Raw genomic sequence first — 24,330 nt, 5'->3', positions numbered from 1 at the left:
TTTGCACTGAGATCCATGGATGTTCCTCCTGAGTTGGACGCACCGCTCCAAGGAGCTCCTGTGTCTTTCTCTCCATGTTCTGACCCTAAAACTCTCGTGTCGCGTTGATGCCAGGCCAGAATCAGCTGAGTTGCTGCACAATTTATGGTACAATGTTCACAAATGAGATTGTGTGACAAGCGCTGCTTCGGAGCTCAGACCTGCTGTATGATGGTCAGTAGATCATCTTCAAATCTGCCTGTTTTTAGAGCAAAGTTACAGGACCTAGCGGAGCACCCACAGTAAAGTAGGGGGGAAATATTGGTTTTAGGTTTGGTTTTAAAGTTTTTATTTGTTTATTTAGTTTTCTACATGATCACATGTTTGTGCATCTGCCTCCAATAGAACTTCTTCAAATGTCATTTTGTGCTTCTGTGCACGAGCAAAACCTTCATTTAAATAGGGTGGTCTCCACCACGTCACACCTATTAGTGGTGCAATGTTAGTGAATTACCACAACAGGTGAGGAAACAGCGCCACCAAAGGATTTAGGGACGCACCTGGTGTCCCACCCTTTATTTGAATCCGCCCCGGAGTCTGGACTGATCAATAATAAAGATTTCTCTTTACTTGAGTGCTACTGCACGTTGGAAACTCAAACAAAACTTTGTGACATCAGAAGCCGTCAATCATCTCATCCAGGGTCTTCTGTCTATGGCACTTGTTCTAAACAACCTGATGACCATGAAATGTCACGTACCAGTAAAGCACCCTGAATGGGAGCCTTCACATTCATTATCAATAAAGTCAACCCTGCTATTCTTGTACAAGTACACGCATATAAAACACAGAGTATAGCATAAATCTGTAAGCATATTGCTCAGTCAGTACATTCACTATTTAATCCAATGATAAAACATTTCAAATAAATAAACTATTTACACTGTGTGCTCCCATTGCATGGTAGAAGTCTCTCACTGTTTAACTCAAAGTTATAAACATTCTGTGGAATAAACACGATGTATGAGCTGCACTTCCCTTTGAACAAAGTCCTTCATGTCGTTTTAAAAACACTTAGTTCACCTTTAAAATGACAACGGTTGACTGTTTCTAAGTGTTTACTCCACAATTCAAATCATATTTGGAAGAACAGCAATGAAAAATCAAACAATATTATCCTTTTGAAATGGTTTTCTACATCCAACCTGTTGAGTGTTAGCGCACCTTCATTCAACCGGTATATACTGTAGCGTTGTGTGGTCCAGGATTGGAGTCAATTATAAATGTCATCGCATAATTGATAATTAATTACAATTATGTCGTAATTACAATTGTAATTGTAAAAATCTGTTGCTGTTTTAATCGTAAATGAAATCTTGCAATTGTAATTCTATGGAATTTCATGGAAATTCTACAAAAAATGTAGGTGATAATTGAACCCTGTTACAGTTCTATGGCTTACACATACATAGTCAACAAATATTAAAATGTGTTTCAACAATACCTGTCACTTCTTTTTATGATCATTTTACCATTAAAAAAAATACAAAATCCAAGGGTATAGTGACACCAAAAATATTAATACCAATATTTTCATGGATAATAAAAACTAACAAGGTAACCAATAGATGGGAAACTAATTAGATGATAGATTATATTTATTCATGTATTTTACAGCTGATTTAAAACATGGGTCAAAGCTAACCTGAGAGATGCTAACACAAAGCTAACACAAGAGGAAAGTTATGTTTCTGGGCTTATTTATTAAATGCTCAGTATTTGTAATTGTTATTGACATTCAGGGGGAAAATAATAATTGCAATTTTAATTGTAATTGTAATTGGAAAAAAATGCAGGTCACTGTTAAGGTAATTGAGTTATAATTAAAAAAGTGAAAAATGTAATTGACTCCAACCCTGGTGTTGTGTATAGTATTGTGAGGTGTAATCTACAGAAAGTTGATGTTCACAGTCAGAGGAGGCGATGGCAGCAGCGAAAATGGAAGAAATGTTCAAGCTTCAGGTTTTTTTTTACACAAACTTTAAAAGAGTTTCAATCTTTTTAAAACTCCTGAAAATCTTCCCCCAAAAAATGATCTTCTCTGCCGGTTTAACCAGATGACGATGATGAAGGTGACGACTGCGATGAAGATGAGGAGGAACGCCTACAGGTCTTCCTCGCACCCACCTCGGTGAAGCTTTGAGATGAAGGCGGGACTTCCTTTTCTTTTCTGCTTCCTGTGCAAACCGACCTCTGAGCCGGTTTAAACTGCCACGTCACCTTCTTGGTCGAGTGCTGCTCTCCTATTGCTGGCTTCTCTGCTGAAGTGGATGCTTGGGTTTCCATGGTAGTTTCCATGGTAACCGTCTCTGCGTCGTGGCTCGTGCCTTCATCGGTGAATGGATCGCTCTGCTCTCCAGGTCCTGGAGTGTCCTCCGACGTGTCCCAGTCAGGGTCGGTGGGCAGGCGCCTCTGTCGGCCCACGCCGGCACATCTGGAGGATCGAGTGGGATCAGAGTCAGATAGATCGGAATCCCAGTCACTGTCCTCCACCACTGAGCCACAGCCGAGGACGGACACGTCCACGGGTCCAGAGCCTGAACTCTCTGAGTCTGATTCTCTGGAAAACACATTCATTGGGTGAGAAGTAGAAGAGTCATCAAAGCAATCCAAATCATCTTATTACAGCTTGTGTTTAATGCAATCAGAATGCAGAAAGTCAATGAGATCACACCCCCCCATCTCCCATTGGGGGTTTCATATCTACAGCCGACATGTGCCACTGGCAACCCACACGTCACATGTAGCCATCGCACAAATTGACTCCAAAAACACACAAAATGACAGAAAAATACACAGGATCACAACAAATTACACCAAAATAACAGAAAAACATACAAAACCAAACAAAAAACAACAAAACGACACCAAAAACACACACTGAGAGAGAAAAATACTAACTATTACCAACAACACACAAAAACTGTTTTTTAGGGCCTGTACTACAAAGCTAGATTTCCTCTAATCATGATAACTTTCAGGATTTATTCGGTGTGTGCTGTACTACGACACTGGCTAACGTCTACTGGGCTAAATCACCATGGTAACTTAGGCTGAACACCTAAACTGGTCTGGACCAGGTTATGAAGTGGATAAGATTTGAGCGAGTACTAAAGCCCCGCCTCCTGACCAATCAGTTCTCATGTAAAAAGATCCTGGTTGTGACATCTGAGTTTAGGAAAGAAAGATTATTAATGGATATTAATGGAAACTTATAGATTTATATCTGACGGACTGATCTACAGTCAGCTGATGAAGCCTGTGGAGAGAGACCGTCAACTCATTCACTCATTCATACTCTATAGTGAGGCTGTGAGCATCATCAGGAACATACTACAGTGAAACAGTGTGTGTGTGTGTGTGTGTGTGATAAATGGAGGACTACCTGAATAGAAACACGTCTGTGCTGTAATAAAGTGGAACTGATCAGAGCGCTGTCTGTTTATCATCCCATGGATTCATATTGGATAATCTCACGCTTTTATGCATTAACAGTGGCTGTGTTTCCATTACACTTGGAAATTCACAAAATCTAAATAGCGCAAAAGAAACTGGTCATGGAAACAACTGAATTTTGAACAAGTACTCAAATATCGCTCAAACGTTTCTACGCTTCCATAAAGAGGTATTTCAGGCGTTTCCATATTGAAATATGTCGCTATGGGAACACTTTTTGTGCAAATACACACGACAAAACGTGACGTACCTGGTCACATTACACACGTTACATTTAGAAACCACTTTTATTTAGAGAAAATCTGTAATAGAAACCCATCTGCCTATGTTCCTTTCGTTTTTGATTTGAGAGAATTCTTCCTCACTTGTGACGGAAGTTGCTCTGCACAGTTTCTCTGTGACTGTGATTGGTCTGACGCTGCAATCTCCACCTGTCACTGGAGCGCACACTGAAATCCCCTGGGTTAAGTGAACGTATTTATATCCTGCTTCGTAGTACAGCTGCTCTCTGACAGAGAATGTTTGCTTAGGTGAAGCTAAAGAAGAAATATCCTGGATATATTGATCCAACTTCGTAGTACAGACCCTTAATGCCTGTGACAAAAGCTGTGTAGTTTTTTTTACAAGTCCTTTATTGAAAATCTTTTGTGATTTTCTTTTGTTTGTTGGTTTGATGGTCTGTCTCTACAGCATTGATAAAATGAGTTCATTCATTTTGGGAGAAACAGGTTGTGGTTAAAAAGGCTAAAGGAATGATTTCCCAACATGACCACATACTGTGAGTTTATTTTAATGCCTGTTGGACGCTGAACTACATGTTGCCTAAATACTGACGTGGAAATGAGCATCTCTGTCAGTGTACTGACTTTATTATTGTCTTTGCTGTTGTAAATGTACAGTGTATGTACATGTATGGCCTGTTGGACTGCTAAACTGAATAAAGCAATATGATAATAAATCTAAAACAACAACAAAAACACACAAAGTGTAACAGAGAAATATACAGAATAATAAAACAAACCAAAATACACAAAATGACACCAAAAACACACTATGAATGACAACAATAATGCTCAGATTGTTCATTGTTCTAATGCTGACATGAATGTTGATCATGTGACCCTCAGATCAGATAAAATCACACGTTTGTGTCTCTCACGGTGATGAAAAGTCACATATCTCTGCTCTAAAGTGATCGGTAATCTTTAGAAAAAAAAGTGAGGAATTGTTACATATTTACATATAAGAAGCTCGGACAGACTCTCAGAGATAAGTCATTCTGCTTTAAAACGTGTGAGGACACACAGAGTCTCACAGCCTTCTGTGTATTAAATAAGGAGCGCACAGATTGTCCAGGATGACACTTGTCCAACAAATATTGTGTCATCAATGGACAATAACCAGATAACCACCATCTATAAGCTTCGTGTTCAATACAATCAAGCTTCAGTGGAATATGGGAATTTGACAATACAATTATAAACCAATTCTGATGGTAGTTTAGTGAAAATGTGTTAGACTAATATACAGTATATCTAAGGGCCTGTAGCTGAATGAATATATCCTGATATCTCTGCGTTAGTTTCACTATCCAAACATTCTCTGTTACAGAGCCCCTGTACTATGAAGCAGGATATAAATGATGTATCTAAATCATAATTCTATATTTGTATTATTTTTGTAAATATCTGTATCATAGTTGTATGTAATTTGTACATTATTATTATTAGTATTATCTATCCTACTTTATTTTCTAATACTGTAATGTGTGTGTATCTGATCCCTATTTTTTTAACAGTGTTTTACTTAATTATACACTTATTTAACGTTTATTCTTTCTTTCGTCTTTGTTAAACGTTTTATTCTTTTATTTGTGATTTTTTTTCTCTGGCTGTAACAAAAGCAATTTTCCCCCTGGGATTAATAAAGGAATTCTGTGATTCTGATATAAACATGTTCACTTAACTCCTGTGATTTCAGACTCATGCACTCACATGGAACGGGTCAGAACCATCTCAAATGCAGAGAAACCGTGGAGCAACTTACGTCACAAGTGAGGAATAATTCTACAAATATGAAAAATTAAAATCCAAAGCTCAGACCAAAAACAACTGCAGAAAAATCAGGAAGAAAAGAACACAGGCAGATAATGGACCAGTGTTAATGCCGACATTTTGCCCGTGACAATGGAAAATGTAGATGAGACGTGCAGGCACAGGGTGCACGTTCGTTTACGTGTTCGTTGGATTGGTGCACATGAATTTAGAATAATGGATTCACCCCCCATACACACACACACACACACACACACACACACACACACACACACACACACACACACACACACACACACACACACACACACACACACACACACACACACACACACACACACACACACACACACACACACACACACACACACACACAGTAGAGCTTTAATCGGGCCAAAAAAAGAAGATCTGACCTGAGAGAACAAGGCCTGAACCTGTGGAACCTGAATGAAGCCGATGTCTGTTTAAGACCAAACACGTTTCAACCAGACGTCACACATGTAGAATGATCCATTGTGAGATATGAACATGTGTCGCAACACGCTACGTCCCGGTTGAAGCTAGACTGTTTATATTGGACGGTAATTACGCGGATGATGCACACAGGCAGCATCGGGGGCAGCTAAGTACCGGCAGGGGTCCTCGGGTAAAGACGGGAGCATCCGAGCAGATCGGCTGGATTATTCAGATAAAAAAAAAGTGTGCAACAATTATTACAATGGTTTCGATTAAAAAAGGAAAAAAAACAACAGAAAATCCCCATATGTTGTTGAAAACAAAGCGTAGGCGGCGCCATCGTTCTGTACGGGAGCAAAATGACAACGTTGGAGGACCCTACGCTCAACGGCGCTAGCAACAACAAAATTGCTACATCATAATGTGGGCAATATTTGTTTTTTATACAACCTGGATATTTTACAGGACTGAGGCTCTTTGCGTCACCACAACATATTTATAAATATATATATACATACATGAATTAATCATAAATAAATGTACCTTCAGAGACGCACGTCATCAGTGAATGAAAGGTGTGCATCTATCCATTCTTTCAGCTGTCAACACACTCCAAATAAATCCAGGAAGTTAGCGTGATAAGAGCTTTGTAGTACAGGACCAGAATGTTAAGATTGGGTCACTTCATTGGCACAGGTTTAATCTGAATGAATGCAGCCTTCAGAACACAGACATTAAGATTATTTAAATTGACAATTCTTCCTGTGTAGGAACACAACAAAGGTCTGCTGTGGGAAAACCCCGACTGACAACAAGGATTAGCCTGCATGAGATGTTAGCCATACTGTATCTACAGTCAGTACAGACAGACCAGAGGTCCCTCAGGCAGTGTTGCCTTATAAAGTCACAAAGTGAAATAATGCTCTGCACTTATAATATTGGTAACTACATTACGTTACTATACTACAGGAATGTGCGTTCTGGTGTTACCAATATTTCTAGTAGACACACATTTAGCTGGTGTTAGGAGGATGAAGTGTAGAGCCTTCATCACTGGTCTAGTGACTGAACTGGATCAGTTACTGTATCAATGAAACCATAAAAGATATGCAGACGTGGAGCAGTGAAGAGGTGAGTCTATGTGTAGATGGAAACACGAGAATCTTTGTTAATCGCAGTGGGAGTAGCAGCACGTTCTGATTGGCTGAGTCGTTTACAAACACAAAAACATGATAATGTACAATATATAAATCATAAAGACAGGACAACAACATTACAACAAGTATTTACAGTGAGAAAATAAATATATATAACTATAACTATGATATGTTACAGTAGTGCAGAGCAGTCTGATGCTGCATAAAGTGCTACTTACAGTAATAACAGAGCCACTCTATTGGTATAAGAAGAAACCAATCATCATAAATACATGTCTATAATAAACAGGTGGTTCATTCCAACTGAACGTCAGACTAAATAACAAGAACCTTCTGTGTTTACACTCACACTGTTCACTGTCATTTTATAACATTCTAATTGTTTATTCAAATATTTCATACTTTTTATATTCATATTTATGAATATTTACTTGGTACTTATTGTACATTTTTATTTGTTTGAGGTTGTAACATCAATCAATCCATAAACACTAAGCAGACTGGCTGCGTGATGTTCGTTGATGTATCTACACAGTAAATTAAGAAATGGAAAAGTAAAGTAATAAGTCGTGAAGTTACTTTTCAAATGCAGTCATAAGTAAAAGAAGGAAACAATAAAGGATTTATCAGTTTTGTTTTTGTGTTTTTTAGTTGCCATTTTGTATATTTTTTCTCATTTTGTATGATTTTGCGTTTTTGGAGCCATTTTGTGTATTTTTGTTTTCATTTATACATTTTTGTGTCATCCAAGGAGGTCATATTTTAATTTATTTGTTTGTTTGTCAGCAGAATTAATTCAAAAGTACTTAATGGATGTTGATTAATTTAAACCAAAAACAGACCTTGGCTTTGACCATGGAAGATTACATTCAACTTTAGACGAGATCTGGATCAATATACTGATTCTGGATCAGTTTGGAAAAAATTTAAAATCTCTCATTATTGGAGAAATTGGAAAAAATCACATCTCGGTTTGTCATAAACTGATCTTATGTCAGGTGAGTTCCTCCATTTCCTCACCAAGGTTCATCCGGATTGGATCCAGATTTTATCTGGTTTTCTGATGAACTACGGCCGGGCTTGCGGAACGTCTCCGCGCCGAATAGCACGTACCACGTTGGCTTGCCTTTGAAACGACATATGACGACTACGTATGTTTCGATAAATTTAGAAAATACCGAAAAAGGGGGTTGTCCCCCGTCTCCCCCCTTTCAAAAAGGTCTCCGAGAGGCTCTTGACATCCGCTCATAGAATATAAATGTCAAATTACAGCCCGATTCAACGAGCAATAAGAGAGGAGTAGTCATTTGAAAAAAGGGGCGGCGTAATGGGCCCCATTCATATATTGGCATGTGTCAATGATTCAGTACCACCAGCTGTCGCAATATTTGACTCACAAATAAATGAGAAAATTACTTTCATGAAATTGCTGAAAAAAGGGGGGGTGGGCTTACGGGCCCCCCGGGCCCCTAATCAAATTCTGTGAGGCATAATTGTAATTTACGTCGAATTACCTTTGAAACGATATATCACATGACTATGTTCCCATAAATTTACTGAAAATGGGGGGTGGGCCCCCGAGCCCCATTTCAAAAGAAGGGCTCAGAGCGTCTCATCATATTCATTCATAGAGTATTCATACCAAACTGTATTCTGATCTAACGAGAACTAACAGTAGTCATTTGAAAAATGGCGGTGTCCATACATTGTGACCTACTGTATGGTTATTAATGGGGATAGAAAGTCATGAAAATTTGAATGATCCATGATCAGGATCACTGATCGTTAAAACTGACAATATCTAGAACACTGACAGAATTTGGAGCTTGGAGGAGGTGTAGCTCTCTGAGTGATCTTGTTTTGTGTGTTTTTCTGTGTTTATTTGTATCCTGGACCAATAGTTTCTGCACTACACCATCATAAATGAAATGTTAACTATTTGTATGATTTTAAGTCCAATCATTGTTTAGTTTTCCTTAAATATCATAAAAGTCCTTCAGCTAAATGTTAAGGCCACGTTATCAGAATGAATGTGAGCATTCAGAATATTGACCAAATCTGAGCATTAATACAGAAAAGATCCATTTTGATTTTGTTTGTTTATGTGGTCATTTTTCTTGTTATTTTGCCTATTTTTGTTGTTGTCCTTTTGTGTGTTTTAAAGACATTTTGTGTGCGTTCTCGATTTGTTTTGTGTGTTTAAGTGTCATTTTGGTTTTCGTATTAAGTTTTCGCAGTAATTTTTGTGTATATTTGTTGTCATTTTGTCTAGTTTTCTGTCATTATTTATTTCTGGAAGCATTTTGTATATTTACTTTGGGGGTCTCCATGCAGCCACCACTTGCCTTGTTCTGAGCTGCACTACTAGGTTTGTTGTGATGGAGAATGGTAATAACGTGTACTCACTTTCCGCTGTAGGATGTTTTCCCTGTGGGGTCCAGCAGGAGGCAGGCTGGTGCAGCCAGGTAGACGAAGCTGTCCGTGCACAGGAAGTCTCCTTCTTCTGGTTTCTGTGGGACCAGGTGAGCCACTTTGGTGTCTGGTTCTACATTGGGCTGTTCCACATGTTCTGTACGTTCCTGTCCTGTTAGCATCGTGTCCAGTTTGGTACCATGGGGGGACATTTGACCTGCAGTGGGCGGGGCATGGCCCTTGGAGGGCGATCTTGCAGATACTGCGAGGTAAACAAAGCTATCTGATTGGACAAACGGGTCTATGTCTCCACAGTCCAGACCTGATGTTCGGATTGGTTTCTGATAGGGATCTAAAAGGTGTTTTTTGGAGAGTAGGGGCGAGTCTAATCCCATCAGGGTTACTTTTTTCCTCGGCGCCGTTTCCACACTTTTCACAGCTTTTTGGGTCACAGAGCTCCTGATAACGGAATGTTCTTTTTGGGTCTTGATAATGGAGACTTTTCCAATTTTATCATCTCTACTTATGTTCTCATCTCCCTCCAGGTGTTCATCGTTTCTCTCGCCAACTCCTTCCACGTCTTGTTGGGATGTGTTGAGAAGACTTGGGTAGCACCACTGCAGCTCTGCGCTCTCCTCCCTCCCCCATTCCTTCAAACCATCATCATCTCCGTCCTTCTCCAACGACGTGTTGCTGCTGCCCAGGTCGGAACCACTGATTGGCTGGTCGCTGTCAGAGCCCGTCTCCTCTTGGCTTTGGTTGGACAAGGACAGAAAGACGCCGCTGGAGTCGGACTCGAGTGTCAGGTTGGAGTCAGGAGAGCTGTCCTCTTTAGTTGAGCTGGAATAAAGCAGGGAAAATAGAATTCTCCTAATTAGAAGTTGATTTGGTTTTAATCACAACGTTTTCAGAGGAAAAAGTGACACATTACTATTGCTACACTTTCATTTATTGCTCCTTTCTGTTAAACACTTTGATTCAAGTCATACCGATACTTTTCTGTAGGGACTTCTCACAAGAGTTCACACCAGGACATTTTAACAGCGTAGGGGGATCGTGTGGTGCTAGTGTTGTAGAAAATGTTGAAACTAAAAGGCATGGATGGTAAATTTCAAAAACTAGTATGATGTTTAATGTGCTGTGCTTTTATCAGCCCCCTCTCCTCTGTGCTCCCTCTAAAGCCACGCCCCTCACTCACATGCACGAGCACCGGCGCTCCAATAGCGGACCTAAGCTCATCGCTTGTATTGTGTGGCAACTACGTCATCTCATGCCTCATTCAGCGGTAAGTAAACAAAGTAAGCTTTATCGTTATATCTGTAAAAAACGTAACAAAAAACACAGTTTGAACTCTATCTCTGAGTGTGGGCACAATGCATGCGAGGGGTCGAGAACGAGCAGGGAGACGTGATTGGGTAATAAAAAACTAACGGTCTTTTTTCATTGGTTGAAGTTATTACATATTTACAGCTGCTACAGATGATGGATTTTCTTCATTCCTTTTTCAGAACACGTAAGATCTTAATTTCTGTCAAGACATAAAGACAATTTCAACCATAAACTTAAAAAGTGTATCTGGAGGAAATTACCTACCCTACCTTTAACCCTCAGAGGGCCAAATTTTGTGAAGCAAAGCTAAAGTTTTTTTTTTTAATTTTATCTTTGTTTCAGCCTTACTTTAAAGCCAAAGTAATTTGTTGAATTGCTGAAGGGTGACGATGAATGTAGTTAGAGAGTTACTTATGCTTGGGTCTCGAAAAATAAATACCCACACACACTGTATAAGTAAGAAATAACAGTATATTCAAAAGACTGACTATTTAGTTGATTGTTTTTGTTTAGATTATGAAGCACACTGTTTATATTGGACTGTGATTATAGAGTAGTTTTATTGATAGTGCAGTGGGGAAACTCATTGTCGTGACGGCTCAGATCAGTTACAAAGTGGAGGATGCACACAGTAGAGCTTTACGGGCCGAAAAAGAAGACCCGGGCCTCGCCCGACACACAGCTTAGGGGCCGACATCACAGTTGACTGAATGTCTCCCACGTGTAGCAGACGGACACATACGGTAATCACACGCTACGTAATCACACGGCTGCACGGGACTTCGTGCAAAAGTTGAGGATAATTTGGCAGTGAAATGAAACATTTCATTAAAATATTTCTATGACGCGGTTATAGTTTTGCTCCCATATCACACATTTTCATCATCAGAGTCCCACTGGTTTTCAATCACTCACTTTTCTTTAATACAACTGAACTTGTGGTTATCTTTGATTAATGAGAGCCATTTTCTTATGAAAGTCACACAAAAATCATGTAATGATATAATGTAATTTTTTTGGAAGAACAACCCCACAATTTGGATATTTCTTCACATGTAAAAAGTTATTGAAATTTGACGCTTTGAAAATGAACACATTTAAGGACATTATAGATGTCATGACTTCAAAGGCCAATTGTTAGCTAATAATAAGTGTCAGGTCATGTTTTCACTGCTACATGTCAACATGTCCTGAAATGTTCAGAAATAATATTTCCTTACAGTAAAACTATCATCTGTATGGAAGTGGAATAAAACATGGTGGATTTCCCAAACATTGGAATACTTTGAGCAGTGTCCTCATTCTCCTTCTAAATATGTCATATTTCATATATAATTCCAAACACGATGATGTTTATTATTACTATTAAGTACAAATAGATCATTTTCAATCTTGTGAGAATTTTGAATTACTTTGATCAGTCTTTCTTAAGTGATTTTTAGTGAAATTAATTTTGTGTAATCATTACTGTATATACAGTATTTACTCACAACTCCTAACGTGATGCTAATATTGTTTTATTACACTTCATCAATATACCAGAATCATGAAGAAGAAGAAGAAGAAGAAAGGAAAAGGAGAAGTGAGGAGAATTACTGTATATACATATATACATAAGAATGCAGGAGCATGGTGAAGTAAAGCATTTTGGGAGAATTTCTTACTTAAATGATTGAATATATGAAAAGTATGGCTTACCTAGTACCTAGTGTGGACGTCTCAGCAGAGGATTTATCAGCATCTGTGGTAGATGAGGCCAAAGCATTGAGCTCCAAACTGACCTGGGACCGACTGCCTAGGCCTGCAGAGTAGAGCACATCATAGATTTAGGTTTCATCTTTTATAGACTTCATTTAGGATGCAGAGTCGGTTACTGCTTGTGAAAGCTTTCTTTCTTAGTGGCAGAAATGATTAAAGCCTCATTAAACAACTGCTGGCTCTCCGTGCACTCGCAAACCAGGCACTTAAGTAACAGACTCATTCCTTTAAAGCTTGACATTTTCTAGATGCAGTAATTACTGTGCATTGTGCTTTAAAAGCCTTCATAAATCTGAGAAAGCTACAGTCCACCCATCTTCATAAACTCATTTAATTCACCTATTTGATACATTTTATGGCTCTATTAGTAATATGGCACACACATATCCACAAACTTGATTTCACACATAACATTTACTTTTATGTTGCAAGTTAGCTTATTTTATTGATTTTCATCTTTTTAAATGCTTTACCCCCAATTTCCGTTGTGTTACGTCTCCGCCCTGATAGGTTTCAACTTTAGTCTATGTATTAATTTCCACCAGGTCCGCTGCGCTGCGTGTTTGCTCCTTCCCAGCTGTGGTAGTCCAGTGCCCACCACCAGATATAGGCAGAGCTTCCATTTCTGGTGGACACCGGAGTACGATGCATCAATCAGCACAGAGCAAATGAAGCTAAACAGGAAATTAAGCACGTTTTCCGCAATAAAATATCGGGTTACTTTTCAAAATAAAACACTTCAGATTGTATTTCAAGTAACTACATCACCAAAACGTCATAATGTGTAAAAACAAATTCACATCCACTATATTGATTCCTCTCATACTGTAACTCACTGTAAACTGCAGCAACTTTGATTTAATTCATGTTTTACAGTTTTATCTCTTCTCTGTTAACTGTAGCTAAAAAATGTGTCTATGACAAATCCAGAGTCCAACCTTCTTGTTCTCCTTCGTTAGGAACACTGACCTGTTTATCTGTTTATTGTTGCGTTTATAACGCATACATTTAAATGCGTTCTGCTCTGTCTCGTGTCGTTCAACCGGAGTGTTCCATGATACATTGACCTTAATTCCAACAAGTTATTTTTGTCTTCTTTTTGAATAAAATGTTCAGGTTTCATTTAGTCAGACATTTATTTTCTCAGGAAATGTACAATGACCTCTTTAATTTGTATCATTGACTTCCGCGTAATAATATTTTCAAACCTATATTACACAGAAGTCAAAGACACATCAAAGCGATCCGCAGGAGCTTTTGAAGAAGACTGGCAGTTGAGAGTCGAAACATGTCAGGAGATCAAAGTAAATTTCCAGAGAAAACAGTTGTCAGAATAAATGAAGACATAACATATTATACATTGCCCTTATTTTGGTGACTTCAGGTGCAGCTTTGCATGCGTTTTGACCACAGCGCATTCTGCATTGTCCTGTATTTTATACTGTTAGGATCAGAGATCATAGTACAACCAAGTGTTGTAATATGATCAGCAGCAGATAAAGGAAGGCTGCAGTGATTTTGGTGAGCTGTGTTACGTTTGTCTCAAAAATAAATGTCGATCCAAAAACGCACTTTACATGATTCACAAGCACGATTGAAGATTTACACGATACTTCATGATAAATACTCACACATACATGATAAAACATGAAAATTGTGGATCTATTTGTGAATATTTTTCAGACAAATCTCTCCCATAGAATGGATGGGGCTTGTTTTTTAGCTTGTGCTGGTTAAAGCTGCTTAATAAAGCACCACCAGAAAATGACACTATTTTTACTAAATAGTTTCTTTGTGCAATACCTCTGCAAACTGCAAATTTAAATTGATCTGTAAGTTTTGTATCTTTTCACAAAATGTGAATGTCAATATTAAAACATTTTAGTTCTAAGTATTTAAATAAGAATACTTGATGAGCCAACCTACCACTATCTATTTATCTTTTTGTGGAATGCTTTACTCCAGTAACATTAATAATATGTATTTTGAACCTGTTACTAATATATTTAAATTGGCCTTTATTTACTTGTTTGTGGTCTTTTATATGTGTATGTGAAACCCTTTTAGCAAAATTCAATAAAATGTCAAAAAAGTAGTTTTGCTTATGTTTTTCCTTTTATCCATTGAAGGGGGCGCAAAAAGAAAATCTGGCCTAGGGCCCCAGAGAGGCTCGGGCCGGCACTGGACACCCACCCAGTCCAGTCCCCGACCGTGAGATCAATGTGAGAAAATGGAATCCGCAAACATCTCTCTAACCCAAGGCCACTCAGGCACATTTCAGACATAATTCAATTATCAACATGATGGGAGTGGCGTTGATATCATACATTTAGCTATTTGGCTAGTCTCCTACTGTAGGGGCAGTTTTAAAAGACGCAAAATAAATCTAACTAGAAAAACTGTATTTCAAATGAAAATTCTATATGCTGAAATTGTTGTGAGATTGTGAGGGTAAAACTTACTCTGAGGGGTCGTGTAGAGTCAGTATAACCCTAATTAGATTCAGTATTACTCCCTCTAAGTCAGTATAACCTGTAGTTTAACCCCTCACTTTTTCCAGTGAGAATGCTGAAATTATGGATCCAATCTAAATGAATTCTCAACTCTAAACAGCATTCTAGAGTCATCAAAAGCCTCAGAATTGTCAGTTTTGCCATCAGTATAACAACTCGGAGTCTGTGTCTCTCCTCAAAATCAAAATTAATCAATAACTATCAAACTAACAACAACCCCAGAATAATGCAGGATTGTCCTTTGTAGTAGTCTGCACCCTGAGGTACCCTGATTGGTCAACTCAAACTACTTATGGGGGGTGAGTCGTCCACTAAGAAATTACACATTCATAATAACAATTTTAAAAAAGGAACAGTATTCTCACAAAAAAGACCAAATGACATCCTGTCGGAGACACAGTGTTCCTTCTTTATCAACCCATCCTCGGGTCATCATACAGCAATACAGTACTGCCCTTTGACTAATTAGAAAATCAATGTTTATGCCCAGAGACAGATCATTACGTTAGTTTCTCATGGCTGGCAGTAATTTACAACCCTTTTCATTTTGTTCATTAAGAAGGAAATTAGCCTTCAATGACGCCGCCTTATTAAGCAGATAATGATGAAATCATAGCGAGAACTAATGATCATGTCTAACTGTAAAAACATGTCAACATTTACAAAAAGTGTAAATATCTGTTAGTTTAGGATTATAGATGAGAAAAATTTTGCTCATTTCTATGCTGTACAAGGTGGCCACACTGGTGGTGAAGTTATCTGTTCATAATCAGTGTTTGTTGGTTTAATGCATTCATCTTTGGGCTAAACACAAACCACAAGTTGCTCCTAATGTTTTTCTTAATGTGCCACAGTGTCACCATTAGAGTATATTTGCATCAGTTTGTGAATGTGGAATACAATGACTTCCCTCAGGCTAAGGTGGATTCAATGTGTACTTATGGGTTGATGAAGTGATGTGATATCTGATGAAATGCAGGTAAAGTACAGTAGAGTGTGCGTACCTGACAGATGGGCGGCTTTGTCTCTCTGCGGTCCAGGGTGGGTCTGGTACATGTCCGCTCGTTCCCTTGGTGGCTCTAAAAGTGTTGGATAAACATCTTGGGAGTCCCTAAGAGGCTGAGATAGGTCGAGGTGCTCGAGGTCAGTGTCCAGCTCCTTCGCTCTCTTTTCTAACTCTGTCAGGCTGAGCTCTGAGGCTGCTGAGGATGGGGGGTGGGAGCCCCCAAAGCCCACCGGTGGTCTCAGGAGAGGCCAACGCTGCAGGGAGCCTGAGAGGAAATCCGTATCTCCTCCCCCTTCGGCCCCGCCTTTCTCCCAGTCATCATCGTCCCACAAGGTGTTTACCATCTCAAGGACAGAATCCCACCCCTCAACCCCCCTCTCATCTGCTACTTCATCTTCCTCCTCCTCATCTTCAGCTCTGTGTAGTTCAACAGCCACCTCCTGCAAACCATACCCATGATGTTCCTGCATTGCGACATTAATCCTCACATCAATTACTTCTACTTCTTCTACTTCCTTCTTTTCTCTATCAATGCAACCACCTTCGATGACTTCATCTTTAACTTTCCTTTCCAGATTTCCTCCAGGACTCGTTTTCACAAGTCCCACATCAACAATAATCTTCTTTTTCTCTTTAATCGATTTCTCCTCCTTTTTTGTTTCACCGCTTTCTTTTGTTTTCTCTTCCTTTTCTTTGATCTCCACTTTCTCCTGTGTTTCTCTGTTTTCTTCTGCTTGCTTTTCTTTGCTCCGTGACCTCCTGTATTCTTCCTGCTCTCTGCTAACCCTCCAGTGCTCCAGGTTTTGTTCTTTTAGAGAAGCCCTGCCGACAGAGCTGATGTTCTGTATGATATCTGCGTGAGAGGGTTCTTTAAACGAACATCGTCCAATGATGCTTGTAACATTTATGGCACTTGTTATTGGGTTCTCTGAGATGTGGCCTGAGCGCGTTGGCAGGGGCCCGTATCTTTTCTCCAGTGCAGACAGGACAGATGGCAGTGGGGGGAGAATGGGGAGATTGTGGAGAGCTCCACCTTGACGAACAGTCCTCTTTCTCACCATGACGCGGCGAGGCCAGGTGGACTCAATACCTTCTGCTGGGTTTGTTAATTCTAGATCTCTAAGGCCTCTGATTGGTCGAGGACTTAGTACTCCTGATCGCAGTCCCGTGGCCGTACCTGGTCGATTCCTGGAGCTGGACTTAGATGATTTGGACTTTTTGGATCTTGAACTTTTCTCCACATTCCCAGATTGGATTTTATTAGCATCCAAAGGAATTTCCTCAACTTGATCTTCAGTAGCAATGCCAGCCTTCTCAATAGCTGAAATACATATTTGAGCACAATCATGGGCGTTATTGCTCTTTTTGGCATCTATAACAGATTCACTGATGGTCTTATTCTCAATTTCACTTTCAGTCTTGGTTTGGAGATCTGCCTCGGGTTTAGAAACAGTCTCGACATCTTTTTCACTTTTAACCTCAACTCGAGGGGGCTCTGTTGACGGGCAAAGGTCAGTTTTAGCTTTAGGTGCGACTTCAACTTCAGTTTGGGTTTTGTTGTCAACCTGTGGTGAGTTCAATTTTGGGTCCATTTGTGTCCCATGATCTGTTTTCATTCCAACTAAGGACAGACTTTGAGTACCAACTGTTTGTCCTGACCCCACCCTGTTATCATCATTTAAAGGCAAAGCCTCTGCCAATGATTCATGTTTTGAGACACACCTTGTGTTTCTTTCTCCACTTTTTGTCGATCCTTTATGTCCGTCTCTGTTTTCAAAAACATCTTTCATTTCTACTCCAGACTGCACTTTTCCCTCCATATCGCGCCCCCCTGGTCTGGTTTTCACCTGAGATCCCATTCTTCTTTCAGGCATATTTTTAATGCTCGTTCTGGATACATTGTCATGTTTGGTCCAGCTGTCAGCTCTATGGTTCTGATGCATTCCAGCTCTGACTTCTGCTTCGGACATGTTTCCACCCCCAATATCACTTACTACCCTAGAGACACACCCAGATTTATTGTCAATAAACACCATATTGCCATTGTCATATTTTGAAATCATTCCCCCACTAATGTTTTCAGGGCCTACCTTTGACCCTGCTCTGTTCCTACCCACAGCACCAGTGCCCATTCTAGGAGCTCCACTTGGCGAAGGTGAAGGTGAAGGTTGTGGGAGCAACAGTGGTGTTGTGTCTAAACCCTGGTCTGGATCCAAAAACACAGAGTCTCTCTCTGAGCGCATAGGAACTCCTCGCCCATACCCAAAGGTACCTAAACCTGATGTATCCATCCTCTCTCTCTCTCTTGCTCTCTCCCTCTCCAATCTTCCTCTTTCCCGCTCCCGTTCCCACTCCCGCTGAGCCCACCCTCGTTCCAGCTCACGTTCCCTCTCCCTCTCCCACTCCCTTTCACGCTCATTTCGAACCCATCCTCCTCCCCGTTCCCTGAGGTCTTGCTCAAGGTCATTGACAGACAGCTGGACCAACGGCGAGCGGTAGGGTGAATGTCTCAGCTCTTGTGGTGGGGAAAGCCTGAGGCTCTGGGTTTGGGAGTAATGCCTTTGCTGTATGACATGAGGAGGAGAACAACGTAAACTCTGAGTCTGACTTGGTCGAGGTTTAGCTGGGGAGAAAAAGACCGGGGTGTGGTATCCTGATGAGAGAGGGGAGCCAGAAAAAGGCGATATAAGTGGAGAGGCTATAGAAGAGGATTGACCCCCAGGCATAATGTAGTGGCCAGGGTTCAGATATACTCCTCCTCTATCTATCAGCTCAGATGTGGTAAGATCAACACATTCTAGGTGTTTTGGAGGCGTCAGGACCTTCCAGGATTGCCGGCCATCTCTGCTCTTTGTGCTGTCTCCATGGTGATGATGGTGATGGTGATATTTCTTTGATGAAGAGGAAGATATCCCGGGTGCTGAGAATGAAGACACAGCAGGTGAAACGGATCGGTTATAATGTCCTGGAGAATGACAGCCAACACCATCCACATCCTGACCTGCAAGTTTCAATGAATCGTAGATGGCTCTTTCATCCAGACGTCGCACGAAGGAGGGGTTTGGCGTTAAAGAACGGGGTTGTGGATCAAAGATGTCAGGAGGAGGCCTGCCTACTCTTAGAGAGCCACTGCCAGGGTAACCACAACTCCCTTCTCCAAAATCACGTCTTATTGACCCTCCTGAGTGATGGTGGTTGTCGATCTGTTGGTTGATGCACATGGTATCATAAATTGATCGTTGGGGGACATAGCCATCTCCATATCCTCCCTCCACGCCCCCCTCCTGGCCTCCCAGTCCCCCATCTCCAGCACGGTGCTTCTCTAGGCAGCAGGAGCTTCTCCTGAAGCATCCAGGACGGCTCAGAGGCTTGCCCATGATTGGTCGAATAGCTGACGGTGGGAGGGGTTCGTGGGAGCCACGGATAAAGTTTGAGGGATGAATTGTGAAGTTTTGGTTCTAACTTATTGAAGAAGAAAAAGGTTTAAAACGTATTTCCTGAATGTGCAAGATGCATTCCAGGTAGTTTAGAGCAGATTATGAGTTTTCCAAACACGTACATGAGGGAATCAAAGTATGAAATGAATGAAAGAACATCCCTTTGTCAAATGCTGATGTTATCACTTTGGTGAAAAGGAATCCCACATTTAGAAAGAAAAAGCAAAATAAATCCAGCATTTACGTCTATGCAGACCGACTTCAACTCATTCTCTTTCCAATGTTCCACTCAAAGCAACTGCATTTGAATTGTTTCTGGTTGTTGATCGTTCTGGCTCCCTGTTTAGGGCTAATTAAATGTCTCAGCTGAGTGATTGCCCGTTAGAAAACGAGTGACAGAAGGAGCAATTCTGGTAGTTGGAAGGTTGACTCCAGTCAAAGTGTCTCTTCTCATTTTGGCTCTGTGTGCTGATTACCACGATCCGGCTGCAGAAAACAAAGGAAAGAGCAAATGCAATTTAAATGGAAGTTTGCTTAAAAGAGAAATGTCCTAATGTACAAAGCCAGTCTTAATGAACATAGCCTGTTAAAGACTAGAACATTTTAACTGATTCCAATGTGTAATTATAGACACTCTGTGTCGGCCCCTTTTTTCTGTACATTGACACTTTTATGGATAATCTGAATGTACAATAACACATTTTTGTTTGAATACATGTACGCTAACATGTTATTATTTCTCAATATTTATTGGCAATACATTTTCTGTTTAACAAAACAACTGTGAGATATACCTCAATTTGTTTAGCTGGTAATGTTGAAAGTTTGATAGTCTGATATTATCACATTAATAACACTGAATATATTGAGGTGATTAGTTAGCTTATACTTTAGTGGAGTATTTTTATAGCACAGGGTGTGAAACTCGTTTTAGCTCAGGGGCCAAATACGGACCAGTTTGATCTTGAAACTAGCAATTTTAACGTTATTATGCTCTAGTTTGCACTTCCACAATTAACTGAAGTATGTAAGCTACAGACAACATCCAAACATGACATATATCAGTTCCTGCATGATCTTCACTTTAAACACTTTAAAAGTCCTTCGTTTTGTGACCAATTTTTATTTAATTTGGGGATGGGTATGCAATAATTTGAAATTGCGGAATTTCAGAAAACGATTGAGATTAGAAATGACTGCAGTCAGGTATAAAAGCTCTGAGTTTTCTGCAAATATTGTGGTATTTCATTTAATTTGCATATTTGGAGGGACTGAGATATCTACACCTGAATTAGTTGGTAGTTTACACAATGGTTTATGATCTAGTTTGTATTTTCACTTTTGGACCGAAGTGATTAAAAATTAAATTATTGTATGATCAACAATCTCCAGTTTTTCTGGAAAATCATAGATATGAGTTATAATCAAGAAAAGTTAAAGGTTTTCTTCTGTTTTCATGTTAACACACCCATTTGTTACAAATGAAGTGATTCAATGTAAAGATGCAACAAGCCCACGTGTCTTTCACTGTTCAGGTAAGTTTGGTCAGAAACAGGAAACATCTCACTTATGATGACTTATGATGTTGAAAGATATCAATGCGACAAAAGGCCTACGTAAATGTAGCCCTGAAGTGAATGCGTTATTTCAGGAAGGCTTTTTGCTAATAATCAAAAGCTTTTTCAGTAACATTTTACTTTTTAAAGTTTTATACATTAGCATGAATAAGGTGTCATGAAGGCTGTCATTAAGTGTCATTCGTTACCCTAACCTTCTGTCATAGGCAGAGTTGGGGGGGTGTGTCTCGAAAGTCGCGCCAACCACAATGTGTGAAACATAAACAATAATGCAAAAACGATTAGTAACATAATTGATAATGCTGACAACAAAAAATGCCGTCGATGCATCGTTTAATGTTGTAAATTCATGTTAAAATCAGGCTTTCTGCTTCATTTTTGCTGCAGGTGCATAACATGAACTGCAATCCAAAATGCATGAATGAAATGTTCAGCACCCCCTGTAACTCAAAGAATTAAGCAGTTATTATTTATGATGTTGTACATGATATGTCATACAACACTCGATACATGCGCTTTAATATGGGAGATACACTTTAAAATGGAGGGATAAACTTTGTGTCAGTTGTAAATCACTAAGTTATACAACAGATAAGATAGTATAAAAAGATCCATATGGATTAAAAACATTTAAAAGTCCAACAAAGTAGATTATGGTATTAATAGTTTCAAACAACGTTATTCCGCCTTTGCTGAAAGCATGCACACTCCCGTGGTGGGGAGGGGGGGTAGATTGGAACAGCACCGCTCAATCCACAGCTTTATATCCAGACAAGCGTGCACTGATCGCAGGGTTTGCACGTTCTCTGTTTCAGTCGCTCGATTTCTCGGTGCATCACTACAAACAACAGACTAATAAGACTATGGAACACCCGCGGTGTCCGCTCTATTGTAAACAGAGCACTCGGCTGCTACGGGAAGCAGGAGGGTCACATGTCATCGGCTGCTGGTCCTTTAAAACTTTTTTACTTGGTTTTATTTTGTGAACCTTTGAATTTTATATTACCGTTTTTATTATTTCCTAGTCACTAGGTGTTTTGGTTCTTAAAATATTTGTATATTATGTTAATTATATAAAAAAATTTGGAAAACTGTAATGAAAACTATTGACCACTAGGGGGGCAATACCCCCCCTCTCCCCCGGCAAACTCCTTAACCCTAACCCCTAACTCTACCTAACCACACTAGATCCCTCCACCTAACCCAAAAATGCCAACATAGCTCCAAAGGTGTCATAATTTAGTAAATAACAGATAATGACAGCGTTATGTATAGAACTATAAGTAAAGTGTTAATACATTTTGGTCTTCTAATACGAGCTACACAGAAGGCCAAAGTCATTCTAAATGCTGAGCTTTAAAGCACAACATCAACAACCTTTTTCTGCCAGATCTGAATGATTTCTTTGTAAACACTTAAAGCTCATCACATGAGAAGAAAGTTAACTGGCCATGTATGATTTGTTGATTGATGGTTTTGTTCAAGATAACTAGAACAGACATTGACATGATTGACACCTCTGACAGTTACAGATCTATACACATCTCATTACAGAGGAAGTATTCAAAGATGTCTCACAAACACGAAGTCCCGGTAAAGGCTGCCTACAGTTAAAATGTTTCGTTGACTCTCCATCTTGTTTTGTAGCTTTAGGGTTCCTTTAGCATCTTATCCTGCGTTCTTTAATCTCAGCCACCTGCTCCAGTTCCTCACAGACGATCAATGGAGAAGCCGGAACCGTATCAACATGTCACAGTGATGAAGAAAGGATGCATCAGTCAATCCAGAGAGTCGATCTCAGTCCCATCACGGTGAGTGTCCACTTGTTTAGCTTCAGATCAGATCCTCACTGAGGCTGCTTTCAGCTGCATGTCCATCCACTGTCTCTCTCTCTCTCTCTTTCTTTATCTCTGCTGATTTCCTCTTCTCCTTTGCCTCTCTCTACCTCCCCGCTCTCTCCCTCTCTCTGCTGTGAATCATGCCTTCTGTCAGTGGAAGATTTTTTTTTTTTACAAGAGCTCTCTGCCAACCAACGCAAAGCTTCCTCCTCCTCCCTTCCTCTCTCATTCTCTCGCTCTCCCTTCTAGGTTTCCTTGATTCAGACTCCCTCCATCTCTCACCCTCTCCATCCTTCCTTCCCTCCATCCTTCCTTCCCTCCCATCTCTTATACTCTCCACAGCTTCAGGGCTTTAGGAGCAGCAAAGAGACCAACTTCTGCTTTCCTCTCCATCTGCCTCTCTTCTCCCTCCATCCTCTTTCGTCCCTCATTGGTTTGCACTCTTTTTTTTTTTTATCTTTTTATCCCATCACTCCTCATTCTTTCACTCCCTTTTAGCTTGACCTGAGTGGGGTTACCCTTGGGAAATCATCAGCAACTCGCACGTCAAAAACGAGGTAACATAAGAGAAGAGAAGAAGAAACTCTACGTCTATCTATCTATCTATCTATCTATCTATCTATCTATCTATCTATCTATCTATCTACCCACACACTCTCCTCGTCTTTCACTCCATCTCTCTCTCGTAGCCCTCTCAGTTTGGCCTCTTCCTCCCACTCCTCACCTCAGCGTTAATGCAACACGTATCAACGTGGAGGCGGCAGAGAGTGAGATGGAGGGAGGGTAATACAATGGATACTGTACACTGCAATCCAAAGGCATCATCATAATCATCATCATCATCATCATCATCATCAGCAGCAGCAGCATTTGACCATGTACAGCTAAGTTAAGAAGGAAACCGTGGATTGTCTCAGGCTCAGATTGTTTGATCTTGTTCAGGCCTTAGTGACACTAAAGTGTGCATGGAGCAGGTTTGAACCAATCAGCAGCAGGAATGACTTTCAAATGGAACAAATAGCGACATAAAGACACAAAGAGTGAGATGCTGCCCACATGGTTTGAACTGTGGGCTCAGGGAGATCAGCCCAGCACTGTAGAAATGTTCCCATCATAATGTTTTGCTTGTATTATCAAATCGACTCAAACTTTATTCATATAGCAGATATCATACACGAGGCAACCAATGTGCTTCACAGTCAAAAACATGTGATCACAACGATCACTTGCAAATTAATAACATGACATGCAAATTCAGAATAAAAGCTCAACGTGTACATCAAAATTAATCCACATAG

At 40.0% G+C, this 24,330-nt stretch overlaps 1 protein-coding gene across 1 annotated transcript; it reads right to left on the bottom strand.

Moving 5' to 3' along the window:
• Positions 1-1,787: 1,787 nt before the first annotated feature.
• Positions 1,788-22,804, bottom strand: LOC114456877 (uncharacterized). The gene is made up of 5 exons (XM_028438913.1): positions 22,773-22,804; positions 16,179-20,103; positions 12,602-12,704; positions 9,569-10,414; positions 1,788-2,599 (listed from the first exon to the last, which is right to left on the bottom strand). The coding sequence occupies exons 2-5, from the start codon at positions 19,555-19,557 to the stop codon at positions 2,089-2,091; spliced, it is 4,839 nt and encodes a 1,612-aa protein (XP_028294714.1). The 5' UTR covers positions 19,558-20,103; positions 22,773-22,804; the 3' UTR covers positions 1,788-2,088.
• Positions 22,805-24,330: the final 1,526 nt, after the last annotated feature.

This window comes from Gouania willdenowi, chromosome 22 (assembly GCF_900634775.1).
Source record: "Gouania willdenowi chromosome 22, fGouWil2.1, whole genome shotgun sequence".
Lineage (NCBI taxonomy): Eukaryota > Metazoa > Chordata > Actinopteri > Blenniiformes > Gobiesocidae > Gouania > Gouania willdenowi.
This window is presented reverse-complemented; position numbering and strand designations above follow the sequence as displayed.